The 13,300-nt window shown below is 46.6% G+C and overlaps 1 protein-coding gene across 1 annotated transcript; it reads right to left on the bottom strand.

Moving 5' to 3' along the window:
- Positions 1-6,547: 6,547 nt before the first annotated feature.
- Positions 6,548-7,932, bottom strand: LOC109731626 (uncharacterized). Its single transcript, XM_020290798.4, has one exon. The coding sequence runs from the start codon at positions 7,594-7,596 to the stop codon at positions 6,727-6,729; it is 870 nt and encodes a 289-aa protein (XP_020146387.1). The 5' UTR covers positions 7,597-7,932; the 3' UTR covers positions 6,548-6,726.
- Positions 7,933-13,300: the final 5,368 nt, after the last annotated feature.

Here is a 13,300-nt window from a genome sequence, read left to right as displayed (position 1 = left end):
TGCCACCTTTATCACGGGCCGTTAGTGGGCCCGATGTCCCGTCGGACCATATATGGCCCATGGGCAGCACGGGCCATTCCCAGGCCGAAAGTCACACCGGACTGAAATAGGCCCATGTCTACACGGGCCTCTAACAGGCTGAAACTCACTGGTTGTAATTGGGCCCAAATATTCGGCGAACAATTAACGGGCTAGATCTGGCTTCGGGCTGTAAATGGGCCCAAATATTCGGCGAACAATTAACGGGCCAGATCTGGCTTCGGGCCGTAAATGGGCCTTTATTAAGTAGGCCGTTATTGGGCTGGCCCACTAGTACCTGAGTAAGTACTACGGGCCTTTGTCTGGGCCAGCCTTTTTAACCTATATGGGCCTCTGTTCGGCCCAGCCACGTGTCTACGTATCGTAGGCATGTCTCCTCCAATGGACGGGCGACATCTGGCCCATTGACGAGCTGACAGGTGTTCCCTCCGGCCATTCAGAATTTTACACGTGGAAATTTCCCATTGGTCCCGGCTGTTAACGGGTTATCGGATCCAAAACCGGACCCGATAGCTTAACAGCGTTCCGTTACGGTGGATGCCACGTGTCGGTCACCCTTGACGAAAGCACTTCTGTGACGCGTGATTTATTGTCATGGAAGTGGACACTTCCGTGATGATAATTTTGGTAATGTCATGGAACACTTCTACGACAGCACAGGTATGACTATCTTGATTCTATCATAAATTTGTCATGGATGTACATGCATGACAGAAAACGTGACCTACTGTGACAAACATGTATCATCACGGAAGTGTCTTTTTTTTGTAGTGGTCACTGCCTTCTATCTTGTGCTTCTTCTGGATTGAAACATGGTTGTATAGGTCTCGATCTATAAATCCAAGCTTGTCGGGACCTCCGGCATTCTTCTCCATTGCATTCATAATCTGATGTGTTCGAAGTCCACCGACAACATACTCGATGACATCGGCCTTTTGTGCGTCAGTCATTCTACGATGAGCCGATAAGTAGGGAGTCAGGTCAGCAGGGACAAATAGATGGTTATGCTTGTCCACAAAATTCTTGACGAACCAGAGGCCACTGCTATCTTGTAGCTCAACCTGAAAAAGAGCAAGACACCCACACCGAGAAAGACCCCTCGGTGTTCTTTTTCTTTCAGCTCTGTTTAAGTGCTTAAGGGCCCGCCATCCTTGTTTGCAGCACTTGTATGTCCTTTTGTATGCACTTTGTTTCGGACCCGGACCCCTGTACTTCAGATGATCCTTTCTAACACCAAACCCTTTTTTCTCGCATAGCCTACGTAGAACATGTAGGCTTCTTCCTCAGTCCTGAAAGTCTTCTTCACAATCTCTAAGTATTCCATACACTCATTCAGGTCTGAACCAGCCATGCCTTTATTATCAATTCAATTACCTTGCATGTGTACATCATCCATGTCTATGCCATCCTTTCCTGCATCCTCATTATCCTTATCATCCATGCACATACCATCCATTCCTTTGGGGTCCATGGCTACGAAATCATTGTCCTTATCATCCATGCCTTTGCCTTCGTTGCCTCTATGACCCATGTCCTTGTCATCCTTGCCTGTATCACCCAAGTTTTTGCCATTGTTGCCTTTATCATCCATGTCGTTATGCTGCCAGCGAAAACAGATAGTCAATGTTACGGATGGATAGCATACGTCACCGAAATTATGCACTACTCTGCTTAAATAATTGATTTAATTTTTCATGTCGGATTCATGTACCTAACTCAGTCCTTCAAAAGCTGTAAGTAAATATGCCCTGACTAAATCCAGAAATTTGTAATTGATTGTACTAGCTCTAACTGATGATCTCCTAGCTAAATCCAAAGTCCACGAGTCCTTCAAATGCCTTGATAGATCCACCCTGATAGATCAATTATCTCCAAACTCCATTCAAAATTATCTCCTAACAAAATCCAAATTATCTCCTAACAAAATCCAAAAGTATCTCCTAACTAAATCCAAATTATCTCCTAACTAAATCCAAAATAAGTCCAAACTTCATACAAAAATAATTATCTCCTAACTAAATCCAAAATATCTCGAAACTCAATTCAAAAGTATCTCCTAACTAAATCCAAAATAACTCTCTTTGAATCCAAATCTGCTGACAACTTTCTCATGCCACATAACCCTAACTAAGTCCTTCAATATGTCCTAGCTACATCTGACTTACACTTCCTTTCAATCGTAATCTCGTCACAACTTTCTAAAAACATAAACCCTAAACCTCACATGACATATCCTAAACCCTAACCAAATCTGATCGAAATCTCGTCACAACTTTCTGAAACGATAAACCCTAAACCTCACATGACATATCCTAAACCCGAATCAAATCCGACCCCTATTGGTACTATATGCAGAAGGGACCAGAAAAGATTTTACATGGTGGAGGCACCTACAGCGAAGATCCGACGTAAAAAAGTTGATGCACGTCGATGAGGATGATGTGGCCTCTCGGGTCGGGGAAGGTGGCGTCCGCTCGGGGAAGGAGTGGATTAGCGGCTCGTCGGAAGATCTGGCGCCGCGACCCGAGTGGGGTGACTTGCGATGGAGGGGGAGGGGGAGTAGGAGCAGGAGGGGTAGACACGGCGAGTGCGATCGGCGGCGATCGAGGGCACCGGGGGCGATCGGAGGCGATCAACGGTAATCGAGGGGGCCCGAGGTTAGGGCTCGAGAGGAGGAGAGAGGACGAACGCCTCGAACCGAAATTCAAAAGAGTACGCACGATGATTGGACCTCTATAATTAAGTGCTTTATTAATGAAATTAATTTAATCAAAAAATTTAGGACGAGAATACCCCTGGACCTAATTGGGCCGATTAAAGGTACAAAAAAATTTAGGTCAAAACTACCCTTGGGCTAAAAAAGGCCCAGTTATTCTCATCTGTTAGATCGCCCATATAATACACGTGCTCTGGTGTATTATAATGCACCGTAAAATTTCCCTTTTACAAAACTTTATTAGACATGCTAACTTAATTTTTTAATTATTATTTTCATTGCATTTATGTTTACCTATTGCATTTTATTTCTTTCCCCTCTCTTTCTCACCATTCTCTTCCGGCTAGTTTTCACCGCCCATACGATGCCTCAATTTATTTTCCAATCTCTTTCTAATTACCGTCACTTTGTCACTTTAAAGTTGTGGTATTACCTTAGCCTCTTTACACCCCCTAATGTACACACATTAGTTACACATGTAAAAGGATAAGTTGTTCCAACCTTCAAATATCCAATACACATCGTTGATGTGGCACTTGCTTCACAAACAGGACTATCCGCCACAAAGGTTTTCTGCTTTGTGTGGTAGTGAGGGAGTGGCGCTAGCTTGTTGGTTCTGCGCCGAGCTGTTAGGTAGCTGCTTTCTTGATCTGTCTTCCCTTCGGGCTTCTCGGATGGTGGATTCATGGTGGAAGACTGGCGTCGTGCTAGCATTGGGGGAGAGTTAGAACCAAAAGCTAGGCCCTGAAGATCCAAGCCAACATGAGCACTTGTTGTAGAGCCGTTGTAGCTAGTACTTGTGACAATAGATCTAACCTCAAGATCAAGAGACGACTAGGTTGAGAGATGGAGTCCTTTTGGGAAGAAAACTAGTGCAGTGAGAGTAATTCCGAGAGGCAGATACACGAGTGAAGTGGGTTTTGTGGGGGATGTGCATCGTACATGGGCCTACATGTGCCACTAAAGAAAGGAAGTTAGAGAAAAAACGGAGGAACATTTTGGTGTATATGGTCCGATGGTCAATTCGATTTATTTAGAACGACAACTTTCGATGAACAGACAACTAGTGATGAAAACAGTGAACCGAATACCATAAACCGAATAACCAGGAATATCAGTCAACTCGGTTCAGTTCTTCCACTTTCGGTGTCAAAATACTCACCTCTAACCGTAATAGCCGACTAACTCACGACCGACAACACTATGATCACTATGATGTACAACACGCGTCACCCTCTAGTGATCGGTTATAACCCAATTGATGAACACTGTGATGGGCTTGTGGTGCAGGAATAGTTGGCCAAATATAATTCTGTGTGTGGTGTTTAACGCCATACCCGTAGGGTAGGGCTGCCATTGATCCTAAACCACAACATGGATTTCTAACGCCCTCGTTTCTCATGTGATCGATACCAAGCTTGTCACAGACATTGTTGTACACAGTACACTCAAGGGCCTCGCCTGTTCGACAATTTTTCGTTGCCAAGGTCTCACCGTCGTCGTCTCAAGCTCATGGAGGATTTGCGCTGGACCATAGTAGGGGATGCTTCTCCAAATCGACCAGACTTGAACAGACGGGGTAGATGGATGGATGCTTCTGCAGCTGTCCGGAAGCCACGTCAATCAACCTAACTTGTAGTTCATCATATGTGCAACCCTCAGTTGGTCCTCCAATTTACATCCCACAATCATCGCTTCACTCTTGTCGAAATTTATCTTTAGCCCCGACATTGCATCGAAACACATTAGGAGGAACTTTAGGTTGATAATATCGTCCACCTTGGAGTATCAGATGATAATAAGCATGTTTACCCACTGAACAGAATATCCAACCGAGGGTTCACATCTACCATTGGCATGCATGAGTCTCTCGCAATCCAAACAGAAGTGGGGAACTTTTCCATATGTGGAATCAAACGATGTCCCTTTCTTATCCTCCGGTGAAGATCACAGAAAATCCCCTTTTTAATGGTTCAGTCACCCCCACCTTAGCTCTAACCCGAAGGTGCTTTCCTTGTGCAAACCCATCTTGCTCGACATCGACCTTCACCACCTCTCCTAACCAATTCTGCGGAGCTTTCCCAAATGCCTCACACCTCCTATCAAGTGAAGAGCATCTTACGGACCCTCCCTGTCTAGATCTACTCCATTATTTACACCCAGCTGGAGTTGCTCAGCGTCGTATAGGGAACCGCGATTCGCCGAACCACACCTAGCATGGCGCAATCTTGGCATATCCAGCATGCGAGTCTTCAACATCCTCACGGTTGCAACCACTATATTCTTGTACGAGCATGCCATCTGCCAATTCCTCGCATGGGTCATTGGACGCCCGACCAGACCCACCAACCTGCAGAGAATGGGGCTTTGCCTAGTCCTCGACGCAATGGCCATGGCCACCGCCGACACGGTCGAGCACTTCAGGAAGGCCAGCGCGACCACCGCAAACAGTAGTGAGTTGCACATCCTAATGTTAAATATTATTTTAAATTTGGCCCAAATAGTTGAAAATTATGTGTTTATGCAAACAAATAAACTTGGTTGGGGGCTATAGCCCCCCCCCCCCCCCCCTCACTAAGCTTTGCCACTGGCCAAGGGATAGTGGTTTACTTCGATGCAAGGTGCAAACGAGCTTTTTCAAAGATGGAGTCCTTTTAGAAATACATGTATCGTGTTGTGCATGTCATCCGAGTTGCTCGGCGACTATTTGAACGACTTTATCGTCAGTACGGTCACCAAGTCCAACAATGTGGGCATGTGGCTGGGCTGGATCTTCCTTTGACACAAGGAAACACTCAAGAGAAGTGGCCAAATTTAGGCAGGCTTTGTCACACACTAAGAGAACCGAATATAGTTTTGGTTGTAAAGTTTGTGCTGCTGCAATTCATTTAGATTGATTTTGGACGTTGATTATTCTTTTACCTTTCTTATTACTATTTGTTTTTGTTTTCAGCAGCAATACCAACATCCTGGGGCTGCATTAGTCCATTAATATTAACTCACTTACTCTCATGTCGTTTGTGTACATCTTTGTTTTGTCATGTTAACAAGGTATTAGATAAAAACCCAAACAGGCTGCAACTGAGGTGAGCTAATGTAATTTTCATAATGTAGTCAAAGGATAATCCATCTCTCTCATGGTGTTTGTGCATAGGGTTTTTTCTTTGCATTCAATTTTGAATGTCTGATTTAGATACTATTTGTGATCATGTAAGAAAGCTAAATATTTATTTTGGTAGCGCAATTTCGGTAACCCTACGTGTTACTTAATAAAATGTTAGAGATGTCCTTCTTTCTTGTTGTCAAGCTATTATATACATATGAAATTAGTAGGACAAGTAGCCTTCAAAGCAGAGCATTAGGATTTTTCGGTCAAGTGAGCCTCTTCCAGATTTCATGCTTGAGCCCTAAGGTTTTTTTTTTTGTTCTCCGAGCTTTTCGGAATAGGTATGCACAAGACAGTAGGATACTAATTGGCTTCCAAGCCAAGTGGTACTTGAAAACATCACAAATCCAGCCACAGTATGTCCTATGTTCTGGATTATACTCGCATTTTACGCCCCTTTTATCATCAATTTCATCTAACTCATTTCATTTGTTATCGTCCTTGTTGAATGAATGCAACGTTCAATCCTTGACTAATTACCATTGTAGTACGGCATTGAGAGGCGAGGCCAAGGATTAGACACCATACATCTATGTCATTGTTAAGACTGCAGAATGCCAGTCAAGACTGTACAAACACAATAGTAAAAGCAAAGCCAGTGTAGGCAACGTTGCTGTGTTCAACAATTTGTCGGTGCCAAGGCCACATAAAACATTTCAATTGGATGTACTGCTACACTCGTTGTTAATTTGTTTCGCGTATTTATTCAACAAATCCGGCCAGAATAAAAGCAAAGAAGATGCTGGCTAGTCAGCACCAGCGTGTACAACAATCTCTCAGGAGGTGCCCATCGTTTTCGTTTTCTCTAGTAGTCGTCGTCGTCGTAGCCGCCGCCGGCCAGGTCGTCCTCCACCTTCTCCGCCACGTCGTCCTCGATCTTGTCCTCCAGGTAGCTCGCCCCTTCCGCCAGCGCCAGCCCGCCCAGCACCCCCGCCGCCGCGCCCACCGCCAGCCCCGCCCCCATCCCCATCCCCTTCTTCTTCGCAGCAGGGTCACTCACCGACCCGTACGCGGGGGCAGGAGCGGCGCCGTACGCCGGCTGCGCGCCGCCTCCGTAGGCGGCAGGGTACCCGGCGGGCTGCGGTGGCGCGGCGGCGCCGTAGGCGGCCGGGTAGCCGGACGGCGGCGCGGCGTACGGCTGCTGCTGGCCATACCCGTACCCGCCCGAGCCGTACGGCGCCGGGGCCGCGTAGGGGTCGCGGGACTGGGGCTGGCTCTGGCCGTAGGGCGGCGGGTAGGCGGGGTCGTAGTAGCGGGCGGCGGCCTCGCGGACGGCGACGCGGACGTCGAGGCGGCCCTGGGGCCGGCCGGAGGGGCGCTTGAGGCGGAGCGTGCGGGACGCGCGGCCGCCGAGGCCGGCGTCGTCGAGGACGTCGCGCAGAGGGAGGCGCGCGGACCCCACGAGCGGCTTGGTGCCCCCGCCGGCGTTGGCGTGGACGACGTCGATGCGGAGGACGGCGTCCTCGAGGCGGGCGGTGGACGGCGGGAGCGGGACGGTGAGCTTCTCGTCCCAGACCGGGCTCTCGCCGTTGTCCAGGTCGACGCGGGAGGAGCACTTGGGGCCGTCGTCGACCCAGAGCACGGCGTAGGGCTGCAGGTCGCCGTTGCGCCAGTTGACGTTCTTGAGGTCCCGCGCCGAGCCCACCGTCACCTCCACCTCGTACCTCGAACCCATGCTCGCCGTGTCCCTGCCCGCACGCCGCGAGTGCTAGCTACAGTGGCGAATGCTCTGCTCTGGTTGAGTGCTGTTGGGTGATGATGGAGGCGAATGAGCTTCGTGGGCAGGTTATAAATAGGAGCGCGCGGCGTCTATCCGATCCTGCTGTTTCTGGAAGGTCTCTACCGGTGGGCGGAGGGGCGCCTTGGGACGAACGGGTAAAATGTATTCGGTTTCTTCAGGTTTTATTATCATTTTCCTTCACCGAAACTACACTGCTTCTACTTTTGCTCATCCAGACGTCAGGTTCACTTTTGGTTTTCGTTGTTACGAAGGAATGGAAATGATGATTAATGGTTTTTCTTTGCATTCATTCAAAACCTATCCAAACTTAGGCCGGTAAATATATAAATGCAAGGATTTTTGGAGCCTTTGCTTTTTTGACGGCAAGTTTCTTGATTTGTTCACGTGACATGCGTTTAGAACTGGAACATCCTAGCACCATCCATCCGCACATATAATCACACCAGACGTTTATCTTTTCTTTGTGATTTGCGATGGATACTACATGCTTGATGCTTCTAGAAAATATAAGCACGAATAGGTAACGGCGTGCGAGTTTGACTGCAAGTGTGGCTGGCGCAGACAACGACTGGTGGAACCCAACGACGACAGCGAAGTGCGCAGCACGTCTCTCCCGATGCATCATGGATTCATGGTCCACAGACACGGCAACAGGGGCCTCTACCACACCGCCGGACGGGCAACGGAAAGCGACCCGACCAAGATAAGAAGATGAGGCGGGAAAGCGTTCCACAGGAGGCAACGGACCAACACACGGTTTGGACGCGAAACCGCGTCAGCACGCCACCAGAAAGCTGAAAAGGGCACAGCTTTCCGTATCGGCATCCATCAGGGTGGACTAATTGACCTTGAATTGCAGAAACAAGCCCAAGAATAAACTGTCCAGGCTGGGACCGATGAATAAATTCACAAAGGGAGGAAAAATTGTTCAAACTTGCCACTGATATTCATTTAAGCATGAACTTGAAAAATACATCAAAATGGCTATAAAACTTGGCACGAGCGTGCAAATATGACGTTTATCTCATCTATAGATGTCACAGACGTGGCACCATATTTCAGCTAGCGCGCACCTGGCGTGGCGTAGGACCCACTTCCAACTGATGACTTGCTCGGTATACTCCCTCCGGTCCTTTCCACCCTGCGTATTGGATTTGTTCGAAGTCAAAGTCTTTGAAGTTTGACCATGTTTATACAAGAAACTATTCAACTTCGTAATAAAAAGTCAATATCATTGGATCCATCATAGGATATATTTTCACATTACATTATTAGATACTAGGAAATATGCCCGTGCGTTGCAACGGGAGAGGCAAATTCTCGCTGGCAATCATGAAACACGGCTACCAATGACATAATTGCCCCATCAATTTTAGTTGTACAGCTTATCTTGGCATGCTAGGTATTTATATGTACTCCCTCCGTTCCTAAATATAAGTCTTTTTTAGAGATTTCAATACAACTACTATTGGTGTGCATTGTCATATAAGGAAGTCATGCCGGATAGTTATAGAGATGCATATTACTCTACACAGGTTAGTTAAGAAAAGTAACTTGATGTACTAAAAAGTTAATTTATTGTGGCATCCAACATATGACACAAATATAAATTTGGAACTAAACAAAAATGACGATATAAAATGATATGAGATTCTATCCAACATGAAGCTGGTGAGTTTAAGCTTGAAAGTTTCTTTCTTCTTCTTTCCAAGAGTGTAGTTGAATTGAATAACTTATGTAACGTTGATGGCATGCTGGCATTGCTCAAAGAATCATTTCTTTATTTTTTTCCTTCTCAATAAAACACGATTATTATTTATTTATTTTTTAAATAAAATTTTGACAAAAGTAATCAATTTTATTGAATTGGAAAATTTTTATAAGACTTACATTTTTTAATGCGTGTTTTTTTAAATTTAATATTTGGACGCTGGCCAAAAGAGATGCATACAATTAGAGTGCACCACGAATTGAAATCACGGCCTACATCTGGATCTCCCTCTCCCATTAAATTTTAGCTTGGTCTTTCTCCCACGAATTCCATCATCATCATGCATGCCATTGGATCCCATTACCGGTTCCTTAGTCAGGCCATTGTCCTGCAACGCGTTTTTTTTTCTTTTGAGAATCTGCAACGTGTTTCTGTACACAACTCCCGTATATATCTCTGTAAAAGCCCACACAACTGTCTCTGGCCCACAGCCAGCGGCCCTCAGCGCCTTAGAGCAACTCTAGCAGACTCTGCATCCTTTCGACCCGCAAAACGTTTTTACAGTTCGCGGAAAACGCCTTTGCGGGCCGGCGCGGACGGCCGCAGTTGCAGACCCCGCATAATGGACCCGTAAACGGGTTGGGGTTGCGGCGTCTGATCTGGCGCAGCTCCTCCTGGCCCGCAAAACTTAAATTTGCAACTTAATTTGATCTAGCACATTGCATTGCTTTGCTTTATTAAAAATATTGGATACAAAAGGCATCACCAAATCTTTGCTAGAATAGTAAGACTAAAGAAAACAAGAACTACAAGTATACATTTTAGAAGATTTCCAACTTCCACAACCGCTCCCACTAGTTGGACTAATTTATTCTCCATGCATTCGTTCTTAATCTGTGGATTCTTTATTTTGCATTCTTCTTTCTTCATCTTTGGTTTGGAAGAAGTAGATGCTGCTTCCGCTCTAGTTGCACATGCAGCCGCATCATTGCCTTCGATTGTACTAAGGAGTGCACTAACATTTATTAAGTTTCTTTCTATCAACAAATCAATGTATTGCCCTTCCCAAAACCAAAATGAGCATCCATCGTCCTACACAAAAGAATGAGCAAGCTCGAAGTGAGCCACCGCAATTGAACTAAAGAATGAACTATGAAACGAGCTACCGCAAGTGCACGTACCCCGTCGTTTTCGCATTTGAAGAACACCCATCGGGGGTGCTTCGACTCGAAGTGAGCCGCAACACTTTCCGCGTGCAGTCGTCGCACTCTATGAGCGGCATCGGCAAGCCACAAAGACGCTGCGCGAGCGCCGAGCCCGGTGGATGGCCGGACGAGTCCATGCCCGCAAACCTTCAGCGGCGGCGGGCGGACGAACCCGTACCTGCATGCGGCGATGCGCCCTTGCCTGGGCTGTTGGAAAGGCTCCCCGACCACTCCATCGCTTGGGGCAGCAACACCGCAGCCGCGAGGGGGAAACCCGCATTTTCCCACCCGCATTTTGGCGGTTATTTTACGGGTCGGGGCGGGATGCGGGGTCTGCTAGAGTTGCTCTTATAACCCTAGCAATCATGCCCTGCCCTAGTGGTGCCCTTCCCCAATTCCTCTCTTCTCTCTCGAGATCCTTGGGCAGAGCTCGGTTGGCTCGGCCGGCCCCATGTCTGCCATGGATGCGAGGGCTTCTGGCTCCTGGCGGCTTCTTCTTTGGGCACCCAAATCCACCCATGCTGGCATCAATTTTTTATGAATCTTCTTCATGCGCCTCTCATTTTTGATTGATAGTATCTCACCGTAGTTCTGTTGGCTTGTTGTTTCTTGCAATTTCGAACGTATATAAGTTGCTAGGATATTATGTAAAGTGGCGAGGTGGTACTATTAATTCGAATCTGAATTTTTAGCACAAACACTATTTGTTGCAGCCGGAAGGGAGGGGAGGACCGTGAGGTCGAACGATTTTAGCGGCCCATAAAAAAATTCTGGCCAGTTGACTTACGCTGTTGTAAAGAACGTGTGAAATCAGACGAGCGAAACCAAATTAGTACCACCTTGTTTATATTACGATTTTGTCTATATAAATCGTAAAAGCGTATTATGACATGAGAAAAAAGCGTATTGTGACGGTGAACCCACGGAATCAATCCGTGCTTTATTATTATTAATAATTACTAGCACACATGCCCGTGCGTTGCAACGGGGTAATATATATGGTAGGCCCCTAGCTAAATTAGCATGTCTTAAGACTTCCATATCTTCACTGCTTTTTTTTTTGCCCTCATCGATGGAGGCCATGGTGTCCACCTGATGACAAACATGTCCGAAAGTGGTCAATTCTATGATAAAACACACGACACACCTGTCATTAAACTTCACCAACGCACGACACACCTGTCATTAAACCTCACCAACGCAAGAGAATGTTTAAAGTTTAAAAACTATAGTTGCCAAGTTCGACGTGATGGCCACCCTCCGTGAGCTACTCCTCACACCTGGTCTATGCACCATTATCCTCTACAGTTCGGAGCAAGAGTTGCGCATCTAGACAACACATGGACCTTGCAGTTAAGAAGTGAGTTCTAGGCCACAATAGCGCTACCTTCGGCAGACCAGTTTAGAACTGCCAAACTAATCCCATTTGTGCATCATATAGCCAGAGAATGGGGGGTTTAAATTATATGCGTCATTGTGTCAGCCATGTCCGCCTTTCTAAACTAAATATTATGTCTGGAATATAAAAAATCTGAAATATTTGTGCATTAGTAATTGCAAGAAGTAGAAATTCACGTCTATAAGAAGCAGTAGCGCACACAACCAAAAATTACCTCATCACAAATAACCTAGATTCTGACCTTAGGTGGTTGGATCCGGTGACAGCGGCTATTGAGCGTCGCTCCCTTCCTGAAGACGTTGCTGTTGAAGAATCTCGTCGTTTGTTTGGTGTAATAAGATGGTTGGTGCGGATATGGTCATTGATGTAGTTTGCCGATTATGGATTTGATCGATTCAGGGTTTTTTTTCTCTCACTTATGCATAGCTTTGGTCTTGTATGACTTTGCTATTTGTTGGTATGTTCTTGTGTGCGTGTGTTGATGTTGGCTGTGTGCATCCTAGCTATGCAGAGGCCGGGTGTGCTCATTATGTTTGTATCTTCTTGATGCTCTATTTTGAGCCAATAAAATTCACCCTTTGTCGAAAAACAAATAGCTACAATTTTAGTGTGTAAGCAGCAGCACATCCAATTTCCACGCATGCACACGCACAAAGATCAAGTGCCACACCGCCTTGATGCCACAAGACCTGAAGGAAAAAATAGAGTGGTTGAGAAGGAAAAAATAGAGTGGTTGAAAATATGGGCTCTCTTTCGCAAAAAAACGAGCTCCCATCGTCTTGTGTGCACGCCGACGACTTTGGGCAAGAAGACACCATGCATCCACAAGCCTAGATCTAGGCAGTTGGAAGACTTTTTACACGAGCCATATACCAGATTCTTATCTCTTCTTGAAAAGCTTTGTCTATGGCCACCATATGCAGCCATGGATTGGTGCAACCGTGAGAGGGAAAAGGTTGACCAACACCTGGGAACTATTATGAGTACGATGTGCAGATGCGGTGGGCAGTAGGGATGCATCCAAGCACCTTCAATCTGCCCTCACACCGCCACCTCTGAGTGCAAGATCTCGGCATGTTAATCCGTAGCGTCAGGGGAGGACAATTTCTAGGACGTTGTGATGTCTCTGCAACCAAGGATCTCATCTTCCTCCTTTTGATCCCCTCTGCCTTGCTGCCTTCGCTGTTGCCACCAAACGCGCGACGGCCGGAGTGCCGGACGTAGTCCCTGCATGTGAGCTCATTGCCATCCTACGATGCCACCTGGCTGGGAAGATCAGGCCATCCAGTCGTGGCTGCGCATGGCGCCCAGCGCCTCTACAAC

The sequence above is a fragment of the Aegilops tauschii genome, chromosome 6 (genome assembly GCF_002575655.3).
Source record: "Aegilops tauschii subsp. strangulata cultivar AL8/78 chromosome 6, Aet v6.0, whole genome shotgun sequence".
Taxonomy (NCBI): domain Eukaryota; kingdom Viridiplantae; phylum Streptophyta; class Magnoliopsida; order Poales; family Poaceae; genus Aegilops; species Aegilops tauschii.
This window is presented reverse-complemented; position numbering and strand designations above follow the sequence as displayed.